Source organism: Panthera onca, chromosome E1 (genome assembly GCF_046562875.1).
Source record: "Panthera onca isolate mPanOnc1 chromosome E1, mPanOnc1 haplotype 2, whole genome shotgun sequence".
Taxonomy (NCBI): domain Eukaryota; kingdom Metazoa; phylum Chordata; class Mammalia; order Carnivora; family Felidae; genus Panthera; species Panthera onca.
The window spans coordinates 59313713-59340333 of NC_138352.1; the positions used below are offsets into that span (position 1 = coordinate 59313713).

Here is a 26621-nt window from a genome sequence, read left to right on the forward strand (position 1 = left end):
TAAAGGAAAACTCATTTTTCTCAATCAAAGAATGATTTTTCTTAGGAAGTTAGTGAAGTTTTAAAAGGTCAACATTCTGGGGCACCTCGGTGGCTCCATCAGTCAAGCATCTGACTCCTGGTTTTTGCTCAGATCATGATCTCACTGTTAATGGGATCAAGCCTCACATCAAGCTCCTTGCAAATTGTGCAGAGCCTGTTTGGAATTCTCTCTCTCTGCCCCCACAATAAATAAATAAACACTAAAAAAAAATAAATAAAGATCAACATTCTAATTTAACAATAAAGTCTAAATTATAACACTACATATTTCTGTTGTATTCAATCCAAGTCTAGTTTTCCTTCAGTCATAAAAGTAGTAATAACACTGTTATTACTAGGTAATATAGGCCCTACCCAACTATATTCATCATTTATTTGCTAACCGAAACTGCAAGCCAAAGGGGATGGCTGGCACATATATATAAAACCAAAGAAACACACCCTGCTCTACTCTGCTTTAATTCCGCCTACTCTTTTTCGAAATAATTTTCTGTATTTTTAAATAGCAATGTAAGTATACTGTATCAAATTTTAAAAGAATATAGTAAAAAGCCAAGCACCTGGGTGGCTCAGTCAGCTAAGCATCTGACTTCAGCTCAGGTCATGATCTCGTGGTTTGTGGGTTCGAGCCCCGTGTCAGGCTCTGTGCTGACAGCTCAGAGCCTGGAGCCTGCTTCTGCTCTGGATTCTGTGTCTCCCTCTTTCTCTGCCCCTCTCCCACTTGCACTGTCTGTCTGTCTGTCTCTCTCTCTCTCTCTCTCTGTCTCTCTCTCTCTCTCAAAAATAAACATTGAAAAAAAAGAGAGAATACAGTGAAAAGTAACTCAGTTTCCCTTCAGAATCTACCTTTACAAGGATTTTTTTCTGCATAGTCAAGCAAATACGAATAAATATATAGGCATATCCCAGAGTGTGCCCATTTAAAGTTTCACAGTGGAATACCTTAGTTCATGGATGGATCTTGACACAATATTTTTCAATCAAAGGTTTTACAAAGTAATATGTTTATATTTCATTCTCAAAAATCTAAATCAATATTTTTAAGAAAAAGACACATGAGAAATCTAGAAATACATTCCATATACACTAGTAGAACTTTGGAGAAGCTTCTTACATATCAACAAAAGAGACAGACATGTTCCTACACAGAAAGCAACTGTTTGTTAACAACCATATTAATTATTTTGTAATAAAAAAGAAATGTGTAAGTATTTTATATCCCAACAACTTTCTTTTAATTCACAGATAGGCAGCTGTGTTTTTGAAAATTGGTTAGGGGTTGACGTGTAACTCATTTTAAATAATGTAAATAGGTGCTCAAGTAAAGCTTTCAAACAGATCATCTGATTTGGGGAACAAAATACTGATTTTAAGCAGGAGGCATGTATCTATTGGTTTATATATGCACACACATATACACACACACACATATATATGTATAAGTATGTATATAACACAATCTATATATATCTATGTATATAACACAAATGATAGTTTTAACATACAGCACACAGTTCTGTACCTTTTCTACTTAAGGTACCATGGAAATTGTTCTACACATACTGAATACATACTAATGTACTTCAATCATTTTAAAGCTGCATGGTTTCCCTTTATACAATTTCAGTGGTCTATTTCTTCAAATCCAAAATGGTCATTAACCATTAAACACATTTTATGTGCCACAAAAAAATTTAAAAGCTTCCAATTATAACTATAATGCCATTAAGAAGATGCATCTAATTTTATCTTTATTAAAATATGCAAAAAATGTCTTGGAATCAATACAATATGGCCAACCGTTTCCAATCTTTTTTTTTTTTTTAATTTTTTTTTAACGTTTATTTATTTTTGAGACAGAGAGAGACAGAGCATGAACAGGGGAGGGGCAGAGAGAGAGGGAGACACAGAATCGGAAGTAGGCTCCAGGCTCTGAGCCATCAGCGCAGAGCCTGACGCGGGGCTCGAACTCACAGACCGTGAGATCGTGACCTGAGCTGAAGTCGGACGCTTAACCGACTGAGCCACCCAGGCGCCCCCCGTTTCCAATCTTAAATTATCGTGAAATAATATAATAATCTCAATCATAAATTAGTTTGTGCATTTCAAAGAGTAACGAAGAACAGAAAATTAGAATTGCTGGCCCCAAGGAAACATGCATTTTAATCTTAAAGTTTGTTCTCTGCAGTGGTTTACCAATTTATATTGTCATTGGCTATGATGCAAATACCTGTTTTCCCAAAATATGACCAGGCTAATTTTTTTTAACCTTTCCAAAGCAAAAGTGAAAAACTGTATTTGTGGTTATAAATGCATATTTCTAAAAATACATAGATGAATAATTAGATAAAGAATATTTCTATTATAAGAAGGACTGAAAATATTTTCATACGCTTAAAGGTCATTTGCATTATTTTTCTATAAACAGTGTTCATATCATGTCCCCTTTTCTCTTTAGGTAGTAAGTTCTTTTAGGTAATAAACACATGAAGGAAATTTTTCCTTTGTCTATAAGGAGATATTGCAAATATTTCCCCCAGTTTGTTACTTGTTTTTTCTTTTTTATTTGCAATGAAATAGTAAAATGTATCCTTTTTAAAGACTTCTGGGCTTGCAGTTAAATCTAGAAAAGATGTTCTCATTCCAACATTATTTCTTTTTTTAATTTTTTAAGTTTATTTATTTATTTTGAGAGGGGCAGAGACAGCATGAGTGGAGGAAGGGCAGCTAGAGAGGGAGAGAGGGAATCCCAAGCAGGCTCTTTGCTGCCAGCACAGAGCTCAACGTGGGGCTCGAACCCACAAAGCCATGAGATCATGACCTGAGCCGAAACCAAAAGTTGAACACTTAACCAACTGAGCCACCCAGGCACCCCTATTATTATTATTTTTAAGTAGGCTTGATGCCCAGCACAGAGCCCAACACATAGCTTGAACTCATGACCCTGAGATCAAGACGTGAGCTGAGATCAAGAATCAGACGTTTAACCGAGTGAGCCACCCAGGCGCCCCATCAACATTATTTTTAAAATAATAATTATCTCATTGCTCACCCTAGTGATCTTAAGATTTTTTTAACATTTAAATATTTTATTCACCTGGAATATATGTTGGGGTAAGAAATGACAGTGTGGATCCAACCTCTTGTTTCTGAGTTGCTATCCAGTTTTCCCAATGCCACAGTTTAGTGATTGGGACTGTTAGGTATTGTAAATTAGGCTCAGAAGTGGCAAAAACTAAAGACCTCAGAATCATTGAAAAATACACGAAAATTAGGGGTTTAGGGACTCTAAAATGCACACAGCATTAAAAACACAGATCCAGGAGTCAGTTATCTAGTACAGAGTGAGCACATATAAGAACCATATTGTAAATTCTGGGAAATAGCAACAAGACAGGGCTTCTGAATTCATGGTTTTTATGACATTTAGGTTTATTAAGACCTAAAGGTGGGTGCCTGGTTGACTCAGTCGATGGAGCTTGTGACTCTTGATCTCAGGGTTGTGAGTTTGAGCCCCACGTTGGGTAGACAGATTACTTAAAAATAAAGTCTGCTGGACGGATTAAGTGTCTGACTCGGCTCAGGTCATGACCTCACAGTTCATGGGTTCAAGCTCTGCAGCGGGCTCTGTGCTGGCAGTTCAGAGTCTGCTTGAGATTCTCTCTGTCTCCTTCTCTCTTTGCCCCTCCCCCACTGTGCTCTCTCCCCCCAAAATAAATAAACTTAAAAAAAATCATCTTTACAAAAATTAACAGGGGCGCCTGGGTGGCTCAGTTGGTTAAGTGTCCAACTTCAGCTCTGGTCTGTGAGTTCGAGCCCCGCGCCAGGCTCTGTGATGACAGCTCAGAGCCCAGAGCCTGCTTCAGATTCTGTGTCTGCCTCTCTCTCTCTGCCTCTCCCCCACTGACGCTCTGTCTCTCAAAAATGAATAAATGTTAAAAAGTAAAAATAATAATAAACTTTAAAAAAAAAGGAAAAAGACCTAAAGATGGATTATCTCCAATTTAGTTAAAATATCTAAATATACACAAGAGATATTAATAGCAATGAGCATTTATACAGCATTTTATAGTTTTTATAAAGTGACTTCACTTAATTTACTTCATCCCCATTAACTGTGAGAAAATGAGCAGAGATTTTAATTCCCATTTATTGGACCAAAAAAAAAAAAATTCAGTGATGGTAACTTGTCCCTTTACTTAAAGTTAGTGGCAGAGCCAAACTCTTATCTGTATCTTATATTTCTATTTATTTATTTATTTTTTTTTTTAACGTTTATTTATTTATTTATTTATTTATTTATTTTTTAAGTTTTTTTATTTATTTTTGGGACAGAGAGAGACAGAGCATGAACGGGGGAGGGACAGAGAAAGAGGGAGACACAGAATCGGAAACAGGCTCCAGGCTCTGAGCCATCAGCCCAGAGCCCGACGCGGGGCTCGAACTCACGGACCCTGAGATCGTGACCCGGCTGAAGTCGGACGCTCAACCGACTGCGCCACCCAGGCGCCCCGTACGTTTATTTATTTTTTGAGACAGAGAGAGACAGAGCATGAACAGGGGAGGGGCAGAGAGAGAGGGAGACACAGAATCAAAAGCAGGCTCCAGGCTCTGAGCCATCAGCCCAGAGCCCGACGCGGGGCCCGAACCCACGGACCGCGAGATCATGACCTGAGCTGAAGTCGGACGCTTAACCGACTGAGCCACCCAGGTGCCCCTGTATCTTATATTTCTAAATGCTGCTCACACCTCCTTCACATCCTACACCAAGTACTTTTACAAAAAAACTAGACAAAAATCCCTACCTTCGAGGAACTTGGAGTGATTTGTCAATTATATATTCAGATTGATCACATACTTAATTCTAAGTATGGAAAGAATACATAAAAGTATAAAACGTAGACCCTTGCTTCAAGAAATCTTCAAAGGTCTACAGCAGTTTAAAAAAGCAAGACTTGGGATACTTGGATAGCTCAGTCAGTTAAGCGCCCAACTTTTGATTTTGGCTCAGGTCATGATCTCACGGTTAGGGAGTTCAAGCCCCACCTTGGGCTCCATGCTGACAGTGTAGAGCCTGCAAGTCTTGGGGAACAGGACAATGTCTTACCTACTTTGTCCATGGTTTGCTATGCTTATTTACAGCCTCAATAGCTCAGTAAATATTTGTTGGATGTCTGTTATTGATTGAATCTTCGAGACAGGGTGAGAGATGAAAGAGTATCAGACCCCATCCATTTTTCCCACAGGCTGAACTTTTGTTTATGATTTAAAAAAAAAAAAAAAAGGGCAGCGAAACCATCAAAAAGCACCTAGACAATGTAACAAAGTTTAGGTACTCCACTTCTAGGCTACACCTACTGACTAAACATTTCACGGCAAAATAAAGATTTTGAACTACATTTCATTTCAAAGCTGCCACAGGGAACCTGGGTGGCTCAGTTGGTTACACATCCAACTCTTGATCTCGGCTGGGATCGTGATCTCACAGTTCACGGGATCGAGCCCGTGTCAGGGTCCACACTGACAGAGCAGAGCCTGCTTGGGATTCTCTCTCTTCCTCTTTCTCTGCCCCTCCCCCACTTGTGCTTACTCTCTCTCTCAAAATAAAATAAAACCTAAAAAAAAAAAAAAGAAAAGCTGCTAGAAGGTTATAAAACAATTTCAAGAACCAAATCTAATCCAACTTCCACAAAATACAACTATCATTCACTGTTGCTTTATTCCAATTTAAATACATCCTCTGCCTCTATAATAAGCAATGCTCCATAATATCTCTCATCAACAGGTCTTTGTATTGTTCCCTTCAGACACCTTATCAACACATCTTTTCCACCTTAAGTCTTTTTTTTGTTTTTAACAATTTTTTTAATGTTTTCTTAAATTTATTTTTGGGAGAGAGAGGGGCAGAGAGAAAAAGAGAGGTAGACACAGAATCCAAAGGAGGCTCCATGCTCTGAGCCGTCCACGCAGAGCGTGACGTGGCGCTCGAACCCACAAACCACGAGACCATGACCTGACCTGAAGTCGGACGCTCAACTGACTGAGCCACCCAGGCAACCCTAAGTCTTTTTTTTTTTTTTTCTAAACCACTAGCAATCACTTATCTGCCATACACAATAAAAGTCCTTTTTAAAGTTCTTTTCTAACTTTTGAAATATTTTATTTATTTTTTTTTTTTTAATTTTTTTTTTTCAACCTTTTTTTATTTATTTTTGGGACAGAGAGAGACAGAGCATGAACGGGGGAGGGGCAGAGAGAGAGGGAGACACAGAATCTGAAGCAGGCTCCAGGCTCCGAGCCATCAGCCCAGAGCCTGATGCGGGGCTCGAACTCACGGACCGCGAGATCGTGACCTGGCTGAAGTCGGACGCTTAACCGACTGCGCCACCCAGGCGCCCCTGAAATATTTTAATACTAAGGGAGAATAAATGGTAATAATAAATAAAATTCAAGTACAAAAATAAACCCAGTTTACAAAGTACAATTTTCTATCCTGCCACAGATAATCTCATTCTAGAGTCAGCATACCCTATTCCCCAATCTATATAGTAACAAGATAGTTGCACTGTAGCCTCCAAGGACTGACATTCTTTGTAAAAACCTTGGATGGGTTGAAATCATTTATAAAAGTTAAAAAAATCTAAAGAGATGAGGCTTAAATTTTAGTGGATGGTTGCATGTTAAAGATGTTAGAGCCCTAAAAGCAAATAAAAAGGAGAACTGAAAGGATTTACAAAGCTATGAGCCCAGAAATTACATGCAGTGACTAGTCTATAAAATACTAAAAAGGCATTTTCATTTTCATCAGATCACGAGGACTTTCTTCAGTGGTTATCTATAGCAAAGGTTTGGTACAATGAAAACAATCTGTCATGAATGACCTCAACATGCCATAAATGTAGCTACATTCTAGGTCAGATCATGTGGGTATTACAGAAAGAACTATGCAAGAGAAACATGCACACTGATGAATCTAACACTAAAAAAAATAAAGAGCCATTGACAAGACAATTAAACTTGGCCTTTAATGTTGGCAACAGAATAAGGTTCCATTCTTTTCAAGAGTAAAGATACTGTACCAGCCATTCAAAACAGATGGGCCTTACACAACAATGTGGATTTAGTTAACACTACTAAACTGTTCACTTAAAAATGGTTAAGATGGTAATTTTATGTTATGTGTTTTCTATCACCATTGAAAAGAAAAAAAGGGATGGGCTTCAAATTCCCCTTATATTTTAGATGAATAAAGGACTTATGAGTTATTGAATGCTTATTATATGTCTGCAACCACGGAGATGGAGTTAAAATATGGATAAAACCTAATTCCTCTTTTCAAAGAGCTCAAAGATAAAAACAGAACCAAAATTCTAAGTATTCTTAAAATAAAATTAAATTTTTCCATCACCCTAAAACAAGTGAGTATCCAATTACTTCTCCTTTCTTAAAGCCACTCTTCCTCACTCTTCCTCTGCTAGGTGTACTTTAATACTCTGATGCTTACAAATGAAAAATTCTGGGATTCAAACAGATTTGCTAGCTCCTATGAAATGCCCCCAAATTCTACTCCCTTGTGTGCCTGAACAAAAAAAAAAGAATCAACAATGCTCCTGGGAATCTCTGAATAGGAGGGTAAATATAATAGAGAAAGATCAAATGCAGTCTTGAGACCATCCTCTGAGCAATCACCTGCATTCAATTCAACCCCACACTCACAACTACATAACCTACTGGGGCAAATTTTATCCTTTCAGTCCTGATTATCTGTACCCTTCTTCTGGACTCTTACAAATCCATGGGTTACACCATACAAATAAATGGCTCTTAATTATAGACAGCTCTTTGTAATCAACTGCAATGAGTTCCTGTGCCACCAGAAAACAAGTTTAAAGATAATCAAATCTTTTTCCTACCCCCCAAAATAGGTTAGTGCTTATTAATAAATACTAATTTGAAATATATTTATTAAGCATCTCCTTTGTGTCACCACTAAATAGAACTTGTAGAATTATCATTTAAAAAGCAAACGTCTTTAAAGACTAGAACATTCTGCTTAACGCCCTGACCTATCCCCTTTAACATGCACACTGGAATTGGCTAGATTCCCATTCCCATTGTGGAAATCTATTTCCAAAAATCAAAGAATCAGTCAACAGAAGCACACCTCTCCCCCAAAGATCCTCTTATATGAGACCCTCCGTGACCAGAAGTAGAAGTGCAATGATTTCCATCATTTCTGAGGCAGTGTTCACAGAACACTACCAAGAATAGTAAGTAGCTCTCGGACATGAGGGAGCTAAAAGGTAAATGAAGCTGGGTTTCCAACTAGCAAGAACTCAAAAGCAGAAATATTAGTATTTTTGTTTTTACCGGAATGATTTAAGAAAAATGAACGCAATGGAAACAAAACCATATATTTTCCAGAGCCTCAAAAGCAGAAATATTAGTATTTTGTTTTTACCCAAATGATTACTATAGTTAAAAGAAAAATGAATGCAATGGAAACTTCAAGCCATATATTTTCCAGAGCCTAATATGAACCTGAGAAATGACCTCTCTGCTCAGAGAGCCCTAGGAAACAATCCTCTGCTTTCATCTTACATTTCATATGGGTTAATTCTTCTCTCTCCTACTACATGGGTTCTGACCATAGAGGAAAAGAGCCAGGGCAATCACCAGCTTCAGGGAGAATTCAGAAGGGCAAAAATTAAATTCTGCCACTGAATGGTTCCCTTTATAATACTGAAGCCACAATACAATATTGCTAAATGACATACCCCCATCAAAAAAAATTAAAACCAATTGAGCCATACACACACAATATGTTTGACCTGAAAGTATTCATGACACAGCAGCTTACTCTTGCAACTTATGATCTTAATAGTGACTTAAAATACAGTTACAGGAAAAATATAGACTATTCTAGGGGAGAAAAGGCAGGGGGGAAAGCCCAAACACTTTTTTCTTAAAAAGATAATATATTCAGGTATAAGATCAAATCAGAAACATTGTTTTCTTTCTTTCTTTCTTTTTGTACATTTAAAAAACTTACCCTGAAGAGATTTTCCCAATCCCTGGCCCAGCTTCCACCCATGTTTCTGGAGTAAGCGATGTCCAATATTATCCTGACAGACAGAACAGAGAGACAAACCAAAAATATTCCAATAATATATTCTTCCCTTCCTAGTGACATTTAAACAGGTGATGAGCAAGAGATAATTCTACATATATGCATGCAAAAAAGTGCTAATAATAGGGTAAATGTGCCCAATAAAAGGGGCATTAATGTAAAAAGAAATGCTGGCCAGTATTTTATATGGGAAGAACATAGGGGTGAGGGTCCTTTCTGATGGTGTGCTGGGCAACTTTTGTACATAACACTTTAAAAAGGAGAAAAAGGGGAAGGGGGAAAAGGGGGAAGAATACATTTATGAAATTTAAAACTAACATTAAAAAGCATAAAGTCAAGGTACTTATACAATCATATCCACCACCTAGACAGCACCACTTGAAGTTTTTTTGTTTTTTTGTTTTAAAGAAAATCTACATTGTGTTTAGTTATTTTGCTTATGTGTCAGGCTTTCATGATACAAAGTAAGTTGTAAGTGTAAGACTGCCCCACCACTAGAAATGAAAACACAATCAGAGCAAAATCCAGGCTAGACTTGATTGGTTTTTTTAATATATATGTATATATATATAAAATATAAATATTTAACTAGCATGCAGCCAATATTAAACTGAAAAAACAGTGAGGTTAGTAAAATAAGAAATTAAATTGATTTAAACAGAAAAATAAAATGAGCTCAAGCACAGACTGAGTGATGCATTTCAACATGTAATCTAACAAAAATGCTAAAATGTTAGAATGAAACAGGCCTAGCAATAAGTTAACAGTAAAGAACCATTAGTGCATGTAGGGGGAAAAAACCAATATACATAATGTCTCATCTTCCTAGGAGCACACCAGAAAAGGCATTTCAATGAAAACTGTACATAAAGACACCAGAAACAACAATTAATGTCAGCTTTTAAGGGTTCAAGGTCTTAGAAGTCTCTGCATATCTTTGTCCCATTCGCTTTTTACAAACGTTGTGAAATATGAAGACAAAACTAAAATAACCATAACTACGTCAGATAAAATGCTGCTATACTCCTCCAAAGAGAAACATTTTAAAATTATAAACACAAAGTGTTCTATATGCATTAAAATGTAATTTACAGTAGTAACCTAGTTATCACCATTTGAAAATAATCTCATTATTTCCTGAAATCAATCTATAAAGCTAAAGCCATAAATCTTATTTAAAACCAAACATCTCCTATTAAACTGCTTTTTATCTTCTAGTTCCATATTCAATGATAAAATGTTCTTTAGAATTATAGAAGAAAACAATTAATTTTACTGTTATCTTTTCTGACAATAAGTTATAAGAGGAAGGTTAAGCCTTCCAACGTTCTGTTTTGAGATGGTGGGGGGACAATTTCCTTCCACAAGTTTATGACAGCAGGCAAACTGGAAAACTCAGCTGAGCAACTGATTATTCACTGATCAGGGCAGAATAAAGATCAGGATACCTTTTTAAAAACAAAAATGAGGCAAACAATAATGGAAAATTTGTTTCTAAAAAAGAAGAGGAAGAAGAAGGAGAGGAGGAGGAGGAGGAAAATAATCTGTCCCTAAAACAAAAGATACTACTGTTTTAAACATATATAGGGGCGCCCAGGTGGCAAAGTCCGTTGAGTGACTCTTGATTTTGGCTCAGGTCATCATGATCCCAGGGTCGTGGGATAGAGCCCTGAATTGGGCTCCATGCTTGGGGTTTTCTCTCCCTCTCTTCCCTCTGCCCCTCTCCCCCACTTGTGCGCGCGCGCTCTCTCTCTCTCTCTCTAAAATAAATAAATGAAACAAAAGGTCACTAGAAATTACTTTTTCCCAGGAACTGAATTAGAAAATGCCATGGTTATGTATAATCTGAGGCAGTAACTTCCTTATTACTAGACATCACAAAAACTTAAAAACAAACGATAAAGTCTTACTGTAAGCAATGTTAGCAGAAAATGAAAAAGAGGACTTTATTATACTATTATGAATATAAACTTACCTGTACATAAAATCCTTACTTTATATCATAACTCTTACATCTGAAGAACTATAGGACACGGATAGCAGAATGACTCTAAGGTTATATAGTTGACTAAATTATCATTTAATCTTTTAATAGGCTAATGTTATAACTCTACTTGGCACAAAGATTTAGGATATTAAACCATGCTGACAAAAATTGTCGCTCCCTTTTTTTATTTAAGAAAATTCAATCTTTGGCTAAGTGGAGATGAGACATTATGCTGACTGTGTTATATTATGAATGCACTAAAATAAACAGACAGATGAAGCAGTATGCTATTTCCAAAAGCAGTGCAAGTGGAGTGAAAGCATTTCCATACGAACCTGGCTTTAAAAACTGGGCTGTCAAAAGAACAGTTAAATGTAACACAAAGTAAGAAACTGTCCAATCACTAATGGTCGTTTTTTTTTTTTTTTTGTCTTGTTTTCAATTCACTGCTTGCAATTAATGTATTTATTAAAGAAGAGTGAAAGCATAAGTAAATTCACGAGTCAAGACCAGCTGAGAGATTCAAGAGCAGCGTGTTGTGACTGACAACAGTGAAAGGAAAAGCAAATGTTAAAGGGAGAGGAAGAAAAAAGAAAACTTTAGGATTATACACATTAGCACCACTTTTACAAAACCACTCAAGATAGCTGTCACCTTCTCAAAAAAAAAAAAAAAAAAAAAAGCAAGCTGATACAAAATGGTAGTGGCATTTTTCAAACTTTAGATGAAAGCTGTCCTTTAATTAACTCTACTTTCCTAAGTATGGATAAGGAATGAAATGTCAGGGTCTGTATTAAAATTAATATGCCACTTTATGTCCTTATGATTATAACAAAGGTAACAGAAACAACAGACATACCTCCCAGAACCTCTTCCCCTCACCAACCTCAGAGATTAAGTGAATGACTAATAACAGAAAATCTGGACCTTTCCTATCATTCCAGACTACCTGCTTTTGTAGGAAAAAAGGCAGCTCTGTGACTCTGCAGAAAGGGCTAGTATTCAGTATGGTCCCTTTTCCTACCAAAAAAAGAAAAAAAGTTTTATAAACACTTGTCAAAAATTCAATAGGCTTAGGGATGATGGGTAACACAAGGGAAGGCACACCAAAATACCTCACAACAAAGTACAACAAAGTTGACTTGCCTATCCCTGAAATGATCAAAATATTCACTGAACAGTCACTGTGAAAGAACAAGGGAGTCACTCATAAGCCTGTGAAAATAATAATCTACTCTGTTTGGAGTTGTGATTTTGCAAATTATTCCCATGGATGTTATTTATAACAGTAAATTGGAGTAATTTAAAGCCCAAACAGGTAATCTAGACATTATGAGGATAACAAGAACTAAATTTACCTCTGAAGTAAATTTACTATTTAACAATTTACTATTTCAGTCACTATAGTCGTAACTAAAAAACCTTTGTTTTTTATTTTAAAATATAATTCAACCTCAAACTTTATATTTTAATTTCGTAGAACCAAAAGTAAGTAATTGAAAAAAACTTTTTAACACTGTCTGGTTTATAACTAATAAATGGGCATGACAATGACAGGCTGTTTATAAATTAAATGCACATGGAAGAACTGCAGGGAAATTCTACCCATCTTACCTACCTACCTACCTATTTAAGTAAACTCTACTCCCAATGTGGGGCTTGAACTCACGACCCCAAGATCAAGATTCTCATGCTCTACCAACAGAGCATGAACAAGCCAGGTGCCCCAAGACAAATACTAATTTTAAATTAATTGATAAAGCAACTAAACTTTGCCCAAAGGAAACAGGCAAACAAACTAGTTTTCCACTTGATTCACAGAGTTCCCACAAGCTATTTGTTACTCTATGTTCTTAAGACCAAAATGGTGGCAGCGTGGCATTTTCTTTGGTTAGGCATGAAGTTCTTTAATTCTGGTCAAACCACAAAGCTGAGCTGAAAACTCAAACTTTTTTACACCTAGATTACCTCAATTGGCCTTTTTTTTTTTCCTATTTCTAAACTTAAATATATAATTAAAATGCTACATTTTTACCCTCTGTTCCCTTCTTTTACATGTGTAAGAAAGGAAAATATAATTTTTCAATGGGAAAATCTTTGAAAGCAAGAAATGTAAGTATTATAAACTATCAACATGCTAAAACACAATACCAGAAAAAACAAAAACAACAACAAAAAAAGCCTCATTATTGTTTCAGCCATTCCTCAACATTTTTACTTATTAACTATCAACTAGAAATTTTCCCAAGAAGTTTTCTCTGCTCTATAAAGCTGTATTCTGTCATAGTAACAATGATCATTTTGGCAATAGCACCACCAATCTGTACAATGGGAGCCTGCCAAAACATAGATTAAAATTTACTTTATTGTATGAGGCTGATTCCAGTTTTTATAGCAGGAAATAGAATCTTCTGTCTCCAGAGAAAACTGTATTACAATTATGTCAGTGACTGGATGAATATTAACTCCACAATGAATTTTGTTTTAGTTGACAGCCACATTCAATTTACACCATTTGCCCATTTTCAACAGTGACAAAAATGGTAGGTCTCTTGAGTGGATTGTAAGCTTTGCTGATTGTGTATTAAAGACTCTATAAGCAAAAACCAAATGCTACTAGGTGAACCCATGCAAACAACAAGTTGTAAAAATTCCCGAAACAAAAAATCTATAGCTCACTACAGATGACACAATGAAGACTAGAGAGAAAAGCCATATAGTAATGCTACACCATTCAGCTCCAAGAAGCACATTATTTATAGTGCAGTCCACATATGGTCACTGCTAAATGTCAAATCAGCAGTCTTATAGTTACAGTTTGGAACTAGTGGAGTCCACAGATCTAAACAGATATGCAACATGAACTCAATTAAACATATACTTCTAAATCCCAAGAGAAGCAAAGTAAACATCAGCAACTGGAGTTTGAAAACTTACATTAATTTTTAAAAACCTCTCAGTCAACCTAACAACTATAAAGACAGGATTTTATTCAGGTAGAACAAAGACCAACTAATGGCTGATGGGTAGTTTTACTTCCAACTGCAACAGTGACAACATATTTTACTATGATGTACGTGTTTTGCCTTCTGTATAGCTGTAATCATGCCCCCATCTCACCTCTCATATTGTATGACAAAGGTCATAAAAAACCATATATCATAAATCACACCAAACAGTTCTTCGAACTATGGTGGAATTCTAAAGTGAGCTTTGGCTTACACTTAAGTTTTGCTTTCTAAATACTTTATCGTTAAAAAATGTAGAGGATATAATGGCTGCGACCTAAAAAAATCATCAAACAGTAACTTAAAATTCACGTTCTGTAAAGTTGTTTTTCTTTTTGTAATAAGGGAAAACATTAATACTTTCCATCTTCTCTGTAATTCAGATAATCAAGTTGTCTGGCAATTCTTTCATAATTTTCTTAGAACAGTTTTATTTTTGACCAAAAATTTCATTGAAAGATATTTGGTTGACTGAAATAAAGCAGGGGAAATAAAACTTCGCAACAAAGATTATGAAATACTTTACAAATGCTGGATTTTGAGGTGTTTTCAACACTTCCTGACTGAAACTGAAATGTGGATCATCTATCTCACCAACAAGTCTAGGCTTCAGAAGTTTACTAAAGCATAATGCATTATTGAATCTTTGTACTTGAGTCTTTGTATTTCATTCCCGATCTTGCCAGTTTACAACAAATTTACCCTATTACCAAAGGAAAAGACCTTAATCCTATACTCACAATAACCCTTCACACAGGCATATTTCTTGGCACAAACCTGTGCAGAGATTTCCACGGTTACCAGCTGCTGCAGATTACCTTTGTTTAAAAAAAAAAAATGACTAGACCTTTAGCTCCTGCAGTGATCTGTAGACTCCCAAAGCTGCATATTTCCAGCCACTTTTGAGTTGCATGCTGTAGCAAAACAGTCAGCACCTCTCAATAGATATTGCTGCAGAGAAAGATTTTAATTCAGCAGAGACTCTTTCTATGTGTGAAAAGCAATGCCATTTCCCCCTAAGAACAAGAGAGCTCAATATAGCCAGCCAGTGATATAATATATATTTATTTGGTGGGAATTCCTTAGATGATAGGGTTCTTCCCTTTGGAGGGGAGGGGGAGATTGATACCGCACTACCAACTTTCACGCCAATTGTTTTAGCAAAAGTTTCCTTAAAACCTTTAAAAACTTTCAATTTGTTCCCAAGTGATTCATAAGAGAAATAAAATCCTTCCTGTCTTGTGTGTTCCACTTCTACCTAAAGCAATGTAGGCTATGAAGCTCCTCCTCCTATTACCTAAACTACCACAACGCAAATAATATTTATTTATGTTTCAGGAGTAAATTTTCATTAGAGATATAATTAATATGCATCTCTGAACATACACTTATTTATTAAAAAAAATTAAATATCCAGTCTGAGCACTATGTCATTCACTATTTTAAGTGGAGAAGATAATACGATTCAATAAATAAGGCATATTATCAATTCCACTCCTACTCTTTGAGATTCCTCAACAGTGATCACTCAGACAGTCTTCTGATAGCATTCTTTCTATGACATATGCTAGAAAAAATCCTGGACAGTGTGAGAGGAAAAATAGCATTAGTCTCACATGCCGAAGGAATGAATTTTCCAAAAACCTTAAAATACAGCCCTAAAATGCTTTAAAAATGTTAAATATTATTTACTTTAGAGCTTTTTAAAAATCTTTTGAGTATAGTAATAATGAATACTAAGCTGCAAATTTAGTCTAATTAAATTCCCTACTACTGTTGAATCAGAGTACCCATAGATTTATAGCTTATTTAAGAATATTAATCATGTACCTTGTAGATATGGTACTTGGGTCTTGCTTCTGACAACTATCTGTTCTTAAACTATGACCCAAAGAGACATTTAAATAAAATGAAAAAATTAAATTATTTTTCAAGTACAAAATGCTAGCTTAGCCAGCCTACAGACTTCATTATAAAATTCTGCCTTGTGGTAATTCCCAAGATGACACAGAACAAGGCACAAACTTCAGTGATTTTTAACTTAGCAATGTGGGCTTGGCATTTTATCCTCAAGTCAAAATACAAGATTGGGCTTTCAGCTCAAGATCAGATGTGAATTCTCCCTCTGCAGCATTATCACATGCGTCATCAATTACTGCCATGCCTAAGTCTAGCATCATGCCAGCACATTAAGACAGAAGGTACTATATGCAGTGTTCACTGGACCAGAAGAACAGAAATAAGAAGGGGAGGTGGGGGAGAAAGAAACCCTAGAGAAGAAATTAAAAAAAGGCAGACCGTGCAATACAAACCAGATCATGGCTGCTTAGCTAATATGGGCCAACTGCTGTGGAAGAAAAATGTCGAACACCCCAAGTTGTGTAAATTTCTGTAAACATCTAAACACACACACAAACACACACACAACACCAACCTAATTAGGAACATAAATATATGTTGATCCTTTACTATGTTATAGTTTTGAAAATAAAAGCTGAAGTTAAAATGTCTGTGCTCTCTAAACTGTCTTATTTTCCTGAGGGAGGAGAAGAAGCTAGTGTTTCTTAAAGAAGAAGGGAGATGTCTTCACTGCTATTAAGATTAAGACTTCCTCTTCGATCATTTTCACTCAAGTTTACCAATAACTCACTGAGACCCTAATTAAATATGTATACTTAAGCACAAATATTAAATACTGACAATACTGACAAGTTTAGACATTTTAACAATGCACTGTGTAATTTAAAAATAAAGAGCTTTTCAAAATGAAAATGATGTTCAAAAATTAAGATTTTTTTAAAAATTAAAAGCCAGGAAAATAAATCTCCTTGTTCTATTGACTTATATCAATATCCAAAACTAAGTCATGTAAAGGGATAGAAAGAATCAGCTTTTCACAAAAACCAGACATCTCTTAAGCTACCAAATTTATCATGTTTCATAAGTGTCTGGTAAATATATTAGTCCTTAACTATTCCTAATGGAACATTTCATACGTAATTGTGCTGCCAAGGAAAGGTGTAGCTTTTAAAGGATCAAAATACATTTTACTCCTTTATTCAATTTACAAAAACACTAAACTTTAACTCGCTATCTTTAACAGAATATCAGTATGGGCCAAAATGAAATTTTCCATCAAATTCTAAGTGGTTTCTAGATCTTTCAGACTGATTTCCCAAAATATTAAATATTAGATAACATCCCAAATTCTATTTGATTACTGTAGGGCATGCAAGAAAACAGCTCTAAACTGTACTATAACTTATTAATAAGTTTAAATTCATTCACATCAAGTGTCACACGAACACTACCTAACTAACTATGACCCAAAATTAAGCACTGATCTATAGGCTTACCGATTCTATAGGCTTGTCAAGTGATGCTTGTTCAATTTCCAAATGTCCTTCTTCATACTGATCAAAGTGATTACCCTGAAAAGACAAGACTACAGTTATTTTTCAAAAGTAATAAATGCCAAAATATGAATAATCTAATCCAGCTAGGGGTTATTTTTAACTTTTCATTCTTTTTCAGTAGACAATCAAAACTGTGCCACAATTTCAGACTTTTCTAAATCTATAAAAAAAACCAATTTATTAGAAGTCTAGGCCTAGTAATAGGAATTCTCCCTTTGATAAACATTGAAATTGCTAACTAAAATACTATCAACCATTTGGGATTATCAACTCCTTATCTGACTGATGATATCATGGAGACTCCAGAATCTTAAAAATGCCTGGGTGGCTCAGTGGGTTGAGTGTCACTCTTGGTTTTGGCTCAGGTCATGATCTCACTGTTCGTGAGTTGAGCCCCACGTCGGGCTCTGTACTGACAGTGTAGAGCTTGCTTGGGATTCTCTGTCTCTGCCCCTCCTGTGCATGCTCTCTCTCTCAAAATAAATATATAAACAAACAAAAAAAAGCCATGTTTTTTAGCTTTTCATAAACAATCTTGCACTGAAGAAGATAAATCATAATAATAGAAGAATGCAAATAAAAATCTGTTATAATACTATTCAATGGTGGTAACATTGCTTTTAAATTAAAACTGCTAAAACATTGGACTTTAAATCAAGTTGCTAACTCCCAAGTTTCAAAGAATCTAAAAATACAATCTCTTGACACAGTATTCTAAATACAGCTATTCCTCAAATGATCTGCCAAGAGAGATAAACATGTCTGTATAATGCCATATTTGACCATAAGTAAGCAGTCACTGCAACTAGAGTAAGTCAAAATAGTTCAACTGAGGATAGGAGGAGACAACTAGGAAGTTCTCTCTAATCATGGTTTTCTCTGATCTCCCTACTCTATTAGCAAATAATAGCTCATAATTTGGCTTTAAAACAGAATACCAACTTTCTGGTTCCCTTTATGTTACAAAATAGAGGGCGTGATGATTTGTAAGTCCTGAACTGACCTAAATCAAAAGAGGAAAGACTTCAGTCTAGCCTATGTTAATCCAATGTGTGGAGTGGTAGGACAACTTGAATGTTAACAAAAAGTTATTTTACTTTTTCAAGGTAAAATTTTACTTGAATAAATCTTAACCATAGAGATCCTAAACATATAATTTGCCACACTGTATCAAAACTACTAGGTTACTTATTTCCTTCATCAGACTGTAAAGTCCTTAAGAACAAGAACTAAATATTGTTTACCTCTTACAACCCTAAAACTTAACTCGGTGGCTAAACATTAGAGAACAATTAGGTGTTAAAATTGTGTGGTAGTGATGAAAAAGTTCTGGAATTAGACAGTGGTGGTGATAATGGTTGTACAACACTGTTAATATACTTAATGCCATTGAATTGTATACTTTAAAATAATTTAAATGGTAACTTGTACGTTGTATGTATCTTAGCACAATAAAAATGATAAAAATAAAATTGTGTAGTAGAGTATATCCAAAAGAAGAAAGGAGTAACAGGACAGGAATAGGTTTTCCAAAGACAAAAAGCAAATCTTAAAAATGGAGGAGCAGGCATTCCAAGAATGAGGAAAAGCAGAGGTGCCAGGGTGGCTCAGTCAGTTAAGCATCTGACTTGGTTTTGGCTCAGGTCATGACCTCACAGTTTTGTGGGTTCAAGCCCCACATTGGGGCCTGCGCTAATAGCACAGAACCTCCTTGGGATTCTCTCTCTCCCCCACCTCTCTGCACCTCCCACATTGGCACTGTCTCTATCTCTGTCAAAAAATAAAAACTTTTTTTAAAAATGAGGAAAAGCAATCATCAACAAATACTAAAAATGAAAAATAGGTACAATCTCTGAAAGTCTCTCTTAATCTCCAATATTTTGTCCAACAATCTCTTTAACACTTGCCTCTTATTTTAACTTCTAAAGCAACATTTAAAAGTTTAGAAACAATCACTTAATTGTTTCTACCACTACCACTATTGGTGTTAATACCAACAATAACTGGATACTATTTTGAAAGTAAATCTTTAGAGTATTAAACTTAGGACAACCATGTTTGTTTGTTTGCTTGATTTACTTATTTTTGAGAGGGCACGAAGGGGCAGAGAGAGAAAAAGAGAGGATCCCAAGCAAGCTCTACGCTGTCATTGCAGAACCCGACACGGGGCTCAAACTCACAGCTCTGAAATCAAGACCTGAGCCAAGATCAAGAGTCAGACGCTCAAGTGACTAACCCACCCAGGTGCCCCATGCTTTACAAATTGCTAAAACTAGCCGCCTAAGTTGTCAAATCATTCTGGATCTATCACACACAATACAAAACAGGATTAATAATATAGTTTGAGTCCAGAAAAAGACCCATATATTTATGAATAACTGATCTTCAACAAAGATGCAAAGACAATTCAATAGAGAAATAATAGCATTTTCAATAAATGGCATAGAATTCGGTATCCATATGCAAAAAAAAAAAAAAAAAGAAAAGAAAAGAAATGAGCCTCAATCCATACTGCACACAATAAAAATTTTTAAAAAAATGTATCGCAGACCTAAATATAAAACCTAAAATTACAAGCTTTTCTAGAAGGAAATACATAGAAGAAAATCTTTGTAACCTTGGGCTAGACAAAGCTTTCTTAAGCTACACTGCCAAAAGCACAATCTATAAAAGAAAAAAAATGAAGAACTGGGCTGCAAGGTGCCTGGGTGGTTCAGTCAGTTAAGTGTCCAACTTTTGATCTCAGCTCAGGTCTTGCCCTCAAGGTTGTGAGTTCAAGCCCCCCAAGTGGGCTCCACACTGGGCACACAGCCTACACTTATTAAAACAAACAAACAAACAAACAAACAAACAAACAAACAAAAAACCTGGGCTGGGAGAAAGTATTCACAACTCTCATATCTCATAAAGGATTTGTATTTCTAAAATATACAATAAACTTTCTAAACACAGTAATAAGAAAACCCAATTTTTCAAGTGGGCAAAGATTTAACAGACTTCACCAAAGATGATACATAGATGGCAAGTAAACACTCAACATCATTACTAAGGAAATACAAACTAAAACCACAAGATAATACCACTACACATCTATTAAAATAGCTTTTTTTTTTTTAAGTTTATTTATTTATTTTGAGAGAAAGAGAGAACACAAGCTGGGGAGGGACAGAGAGGAGGGACAGAGAGGAGAGACAGAATCCCAAGCAGGCTCCGCGCCATCAGTGCAGAGCCCGACATGGGGCTCAGACTCACAAACTGTGAGATCATGACCTGAGCTGAGATCAAGAATAAGACACTTAAGCAACTGCACCATGCAGTTGCCCCTCTATTAAAACAGCTTAAAACAACAACAACAACAACAACAAAAACAAAACAACTAACAAGTGCTGCAGAAATTGCATGGAAACTCTCATAGGTTGTTGGTGGGGTGTAAAATGGTACAGACACTTCAGAAAACAGTTTGGCAGGTTCTTATAAAATTAAACACACATTGAACAAACAATCCATCAATTCCGTCCCCGGGTATTTGTCCACATAGAAGGAAAACCTGTGTTCACAGAAAATCCTGTCTTGTGAATGTATGGAAACCAATCAAATGTCCCTCAACTGAGAAATAGATTAAAATACTATGATACACCCATTCAATGAACCATTCTTCACCAATAAAAAGAAACTACTCATATAAGCAGTAACATTTCGAATGCATTACGCTAAGTGAAAGAAGCCATACTCAAAAGTCATTGTATAATTCCATTTATATGGCATTCTGGAATAGGCAAAACCAGAGAAAAGGAAACTGATCAGCGGTTGCCTGGAGCTATATACTGATTGCACTGGTGACTACACTATATTTTGTTAAAATTCGAAGAACTGTACACTAAAATGAATTACCCTGTATCTTAATCATACTTTTTTTTAATAAAAAAGGAAAAAGCCAATATTTCTACATCTCCCCCCTTAAAAATACTTTTTTAAGCATTAAGAAAGTTTAAATCCTATTGTGTAAACACACGGTGATGGTTACAGGAATCTACACATGTTTTAAAATTTATAGAACACCAAAACAGAAGTCAATATTACTGTATGACTTATTAAATAAAAATAAACTAAAAAATATGCATAGACAGCTCTAGAATACATAAGAAGCTGACACTAGCGGTGAACTCTGAGAAAACCGGGTGCTTAAGAGACAAGAGATGAGAAGGAGGCTCTTTTGTTGTTTTAAATGTTTATTTTTGAGAGAGAGAGAGAGAAAGAGCACAAATAAAGAGGGGCAGAGAGAGAGGGAGACACGGAATCTGAAGCAGGCTCCAGGCTCTGAGCTGTCAGCAGAGAGCCCCATGTGTGGGGCTCGAACTCAGGAACCATGAGATCATGACCTGAGCTGAAATCAGACACTCGACCACTGAGCCACCCAAGTGCCCCTGGGAGGCTCTGTTTTTAACTGCGTGTTTTTTCCTTTTGAATTTTATACTTAAATTCCCTAATACTCAAATACTCTAATAGAAATCATAAATATTTTGTATTTAATAGAAATCACAACCATTTTGTATTTATCTTTGAATGCTTAATCAATGCCATTCAAAATAAATTTCTGATGAATTTATTTTAAAATGTTTAACACATTTTAAAGTGGTGTTGATTCAAAAATATTAACTTTAATTTTAAATGTTTAAGCATAAACATAAAATGAAATCATGATTTCCAATTGAATATTTGAAACTTTTTTTAAAAAGCTTATACATCAGGGGCACTTGGGTGACTCAAGTCAGTTAAGCATCTGACTCTTGGTCTCAGCTCAGGTCATAATCTCACAGTTCGTGGGTTTGAGCCCCAAGTCAGGCTCTGCACTGACAGAGCCTGGGATTCTCTCTCTCTGCCCCACTCTCCCTCCCTCCCCCCAAATAAATAAATAAGCTTGAAAAAGAAAAAAAAAAAAAAAGCTTATACATCAGACATAACAGGCTATAAGCTCAGCTCCTTTTTTTTTTTTTTTTTGCCAGTCTTCTCAGTTATTGACACCAGAGTTGCTCTTCTGCTGCTGAGAGGTTGACTATTTAAAAAAAAAAAAAAAAAAGACATCGACTAATCATCCACAATGTAATCCCAACTATAATACATTTCAATTTTAAAAAACTAATTAGTTTAAATAGAAAAAATTAATAATCATGAAAGACACCAAACTATGTGAACTCAGAAATTTTTAATATAATTTATTCACAAATTGGTTTCCATACAACACCCTGTGCTCATCCCAACAAGTGTCCTCCTCAATGCCCATCACCCACTCTCCCCTTGCTCCCATCTTGAGCTCAGAAATTTAAAAATGATAACCAAATGATCTTCTCAATGAAACCAACAAATATGTACATTAAAAAATACAAATACTCTGCTGGTATAACTAATTCACCGCCTAAATTAGATACTGTTTAGAAGAACTCAGGAACTCATTTTTAACAGTTTACTCCCATGGTCTTGCTAAACAGTACATTTGTACCAGCTATCTTTTGAGTACCTATTAATAAGTATCAGGAACTGTGTGCTTCACAGGCATGATCTCAATCCTCTGAATGATCCAACAAGGTAGGTATCATTATTTCCATTTTCAGATGAAGAATTCAGGGGTGTAAGTACAAAATCTACTCACTTAAATAGTAAGTAAAGAAGCCCAAATTCTAAACCCAAAGTCATTATTAACTTCAAAGTCCATGTTCTTTCTGGTATGCTACTTTGTGATTTTTTTTTTCCAGGAGGAAGAGGCAGGAGGAAGAACACTGGGAGACAGGGTTCCAGATACCACATTTTCCATAGCTTCTGCAGATAGTAATTAAATGCAGATAACATTCACTGTAGCACTTCTCTAATATATTTTTAAAAAATTAGGGGCGCCTGGGTGGCGCAGTCAGTTAAGCGTCCGACTTCAGCCAGGTCACGATCTCGCGGTCCGTGAGTTCGAGCCCCGCGTCGGGCTCTGGGCTGATGGCTTGGAGCCTGGAGCCTGTTTCCGATTCTGTGTCTCCCTCTCTCTCTGCCCCTCCCCCGTTCATGCTCTGTCTCTCTCTGTCCCAAAAATAAATAAAAAACGTTGGGAAAAAAAAATTAAAAAAAAAAAAAAATTAGAAGCAAATGTCCAATAGAGGAAGAGTTTAATTTAATTCTATTTTATTAACACAACAATTAGGGAGTTACAATAAAAGTTTTAAAACTATGCAGAAACAGGTTAAGTTTAAATGGAAGGAGGAACAAATCAAAAAGGCAGTTCACTAATTACAACTGTGTAAGACTATGTGGACAAGAACTGAGTGGTGTTCTGAAAATGTGACAGGAACTGATAAACATCTGAAGAAGCATCTAACGAACATCTAAAGTTAATTGTTTTAATTTAAATATTTGTGATAGAAGTTGACTTTAAACAGCCTAGAAATATTCCACAACCATAACTAAATTAGTGAACTGAGATTACTTTTTCTTTTTATTTATTTATTTATTTTGTGTGTGTGTGTGTGTGTGTGTGTGTGTGTGAGTGACAGAGAGAGAGAGAGAGAGAGAGAGCGAGAGACAGCGTGAGAGCGAGAGAGAAAGCGAGAGAGCGAGCATGTGTGCCAGTGGGGAAAGGGCAAAGAAAGAAGGGGACAGAAGATCCCAAGCAGGCTCTATGCTCGAATTCATAAACCGTGAGATCATGACCCAAGCCGAAGTCAGACACTTAACCGACTAGGCCACCCAGGGATCCAGAACAGAGATTACTTCTTAACATTTATGAGTGCTTGATTTGCCACAATAAACAAATCAATTAGTAGCAACGTGTGAAAAGTATAAAAACTGCTTATAGGGGCACCTGGATGGCTCAGTTGGTTAAGTGTCTGACTTTGGTTCAGGTCATGATCTCAGTTCACGAGTTTGCCCCGTGTCTGGCTCTGCACTGACACCTCAGAGTCTGGAGCCTGCTTCAGATTCTGTGTCTCCCTCTCTCTCTTCCCCTATCCCCCCCCCCCCACCGCCCCCACACGTGCTCCCTCTCTCAATCTCAAAAGTAAATTTAAAAAATAATAAAAATAATAAATATTAGGATATAAAGGGGGGCAAATATACAGAAAACAAAGGGAGAACTATTGGAAAAGATCAAAGATAATAGACATTTGGAGGAAATTGCCTTAAAGACTAAATAGCTCCTTCTTTTTTTTTTTTTTTTTTTTTTTTTAATTTTTTTTTTTTTCAACGTTTATTTATTTTTGGGACAGAGAGAGACAGAGCATGAACGGGGGAGGGACAGAGAGAGAGGGAGACACAGAATCGGAAACAGGCTCCAGGCTCTGAGCCATCAGCCCAGAGCCTGACGCGGGGCTCAAACTCACGGACCGTGAGATCGTGACCTGGCTGAAGTCGGACGCTTAACCGACTGCGCCACCCAGGCGCCCCATCTCCTTCCTTAAAGAAAGAAGAGTTGGGGTGCCTGGGTGGCTTGGTCCATTGAGCATCCGACTCTTGATTTCATCTCAGGTCATAGTCCCACAGTTCGTGAGATCAAGCACGACTGCGCTGACAGCATGGAGTCTGCTTAGGTATCTCTCTCTGCCACTCCCTAGCTCATGTTCACACGCTCTCTCAAATAAATTTTTAAAAAACAAATATATAATAAAAATCAGACATAGTGTCCTTCTGTGCTATAGAACATATACAAGTTCTTACAATAAACTGAAATAGTAAATTAGACCCCAAATTAATAGCAATTACAACATTAAAGTTTTACCCTTTAAAAGTTTTTAGAAATTGTCACGGCCAAGAAGAGTCTAAAGAGACATGATAACTAAATGTAATGTGGTATCCTACACAGGACCCTGGAACAGAAAAGGACATGAGGGGAGTACTAAGGATATAGGTTATGGACTTGAGTTAATAATAAGGTATCAATGAGTCCATTAGTATGGTGACAAATGTGCCACACTAATGTAAGATGTTAATAACAAGGGAAACTGGGTGCATATCTATGGGAATTCTGTACTATCTTAGTGATCTTTCTTTAAGCTAAAACTGTCCTAAAAGGTTTATTTAAAACAAAGTTTTGAGAATGGTTAATACCACCCCATATACATAGACATGTGTAGGTTCTTTTAGTTTTATAAAATATCTTCAGAAACCTTATCGCAACAAACTTATTAGATAGCACAGGATTTGGCAATCAGTTGAATTTAGGGGATTAAAAAAATGTTTATTTATTTTGACAGAGAGACAGATAAAGAACATGCGAGTATGTGCACAAGTGGGGGAGAGGCTTCATCTCATGAACCATGAAATCATGACCTGAGCCAAAATCAAGAGTCAGACGCTTAGCCATGAAGCCTACTAAAGAAATAAAAAATAAAAAAACAAAAACAAAGAAGACAGTTGTAAGCTCTACGGACTGAGCCACCCAAGCAACCCTAGGTGATTTTTTTTTTTTTTTAATCATCCCTATCTCACAAATAAGAAAACTGACACACAGATTGTCCTTAATTCTTAAAGGCTTCTGATTCTTTGGGGGTGGGGGAGTAGATGGTAGGCATAAATGTAATTTTGTTTTATTTTTATTTGAGTATAGTTGAAACACAATGTTACATTAGTTTCAGGTGTGCAACCTAGTGATATGCATCTTCTTAGTCCCATGTTTCTGCCAATGTATTATACTATACAAAACTCAAAAGATTAAAAATAAACAACCTTGACTCCATAATTCTGAAACAATATTCCATAAAGAGAACAGTTAGTCAAAACCTGCTTCCTATCACAAAAGACATGGAAAAGACTGAGGAAATGTTACAGATTAGAGGAGATGAAGAAAAACTAAATGCAATCAATTCAAATTCCTGGGTGGGATCCTGCAACAGAAAAAGAACATTAGTGGATAAAAGTGGTAAAATTCAAATAAGGACTGTGGTTTAGTTAATATTACTGTACCAATGTTAATTTTCTAGTTTTGATAATTATATTATGGTTACTGTACAACTATTGTAGTAGGGGAAGCTGGGTGAGTAGTAATCCAAAACTCTATATTTACAACTA

The 26621-nt window shown here is 36.1% G+C and overlaps 1 protein-coding gene across 10 annotated transcripts in view; it reads right to left on the minus strand.

Annotated features, from left to right (window-relative positions):
• The window catches only part of GPATCH8 (G-patch domain containing 8), a 100650-nt gene that overhangs the window by 55970 nt on the left and 18059 nt on the right, over window positions 1-26621 (minus strand). For 2 of the 10 annotated variants that reach the window (XM_060645904.3, XM_060645907.3), the window contains exons 2-4: window positions 17523-17597; window positions 11494-11511; window positions 9094-9166 (exon numbers count right to left, since the gene is read on the minus strand). Coding sequence is in view for 1 of the 10 variants with exons in the window: in XM_060645902.2 (XP_060501885.1) it covers window positions 9094-9166; window positions 17523-17597 (148 nt within the window). In the remaining 9 variants the exon portion in view is untranslated. Of the gene's footprint in view, window positions 1-9093; window positions 9167-11493; window positions 11512-12107; window positions 12179-16478; window positions 16514-17522; window positions 17604-26621 lie in introns of those variants that run through there. The other 8 variants (XM_078437072.2, XM_078437073.2, XM_060645905.3 and 5 more) reach the window with 7 other exon arrangements.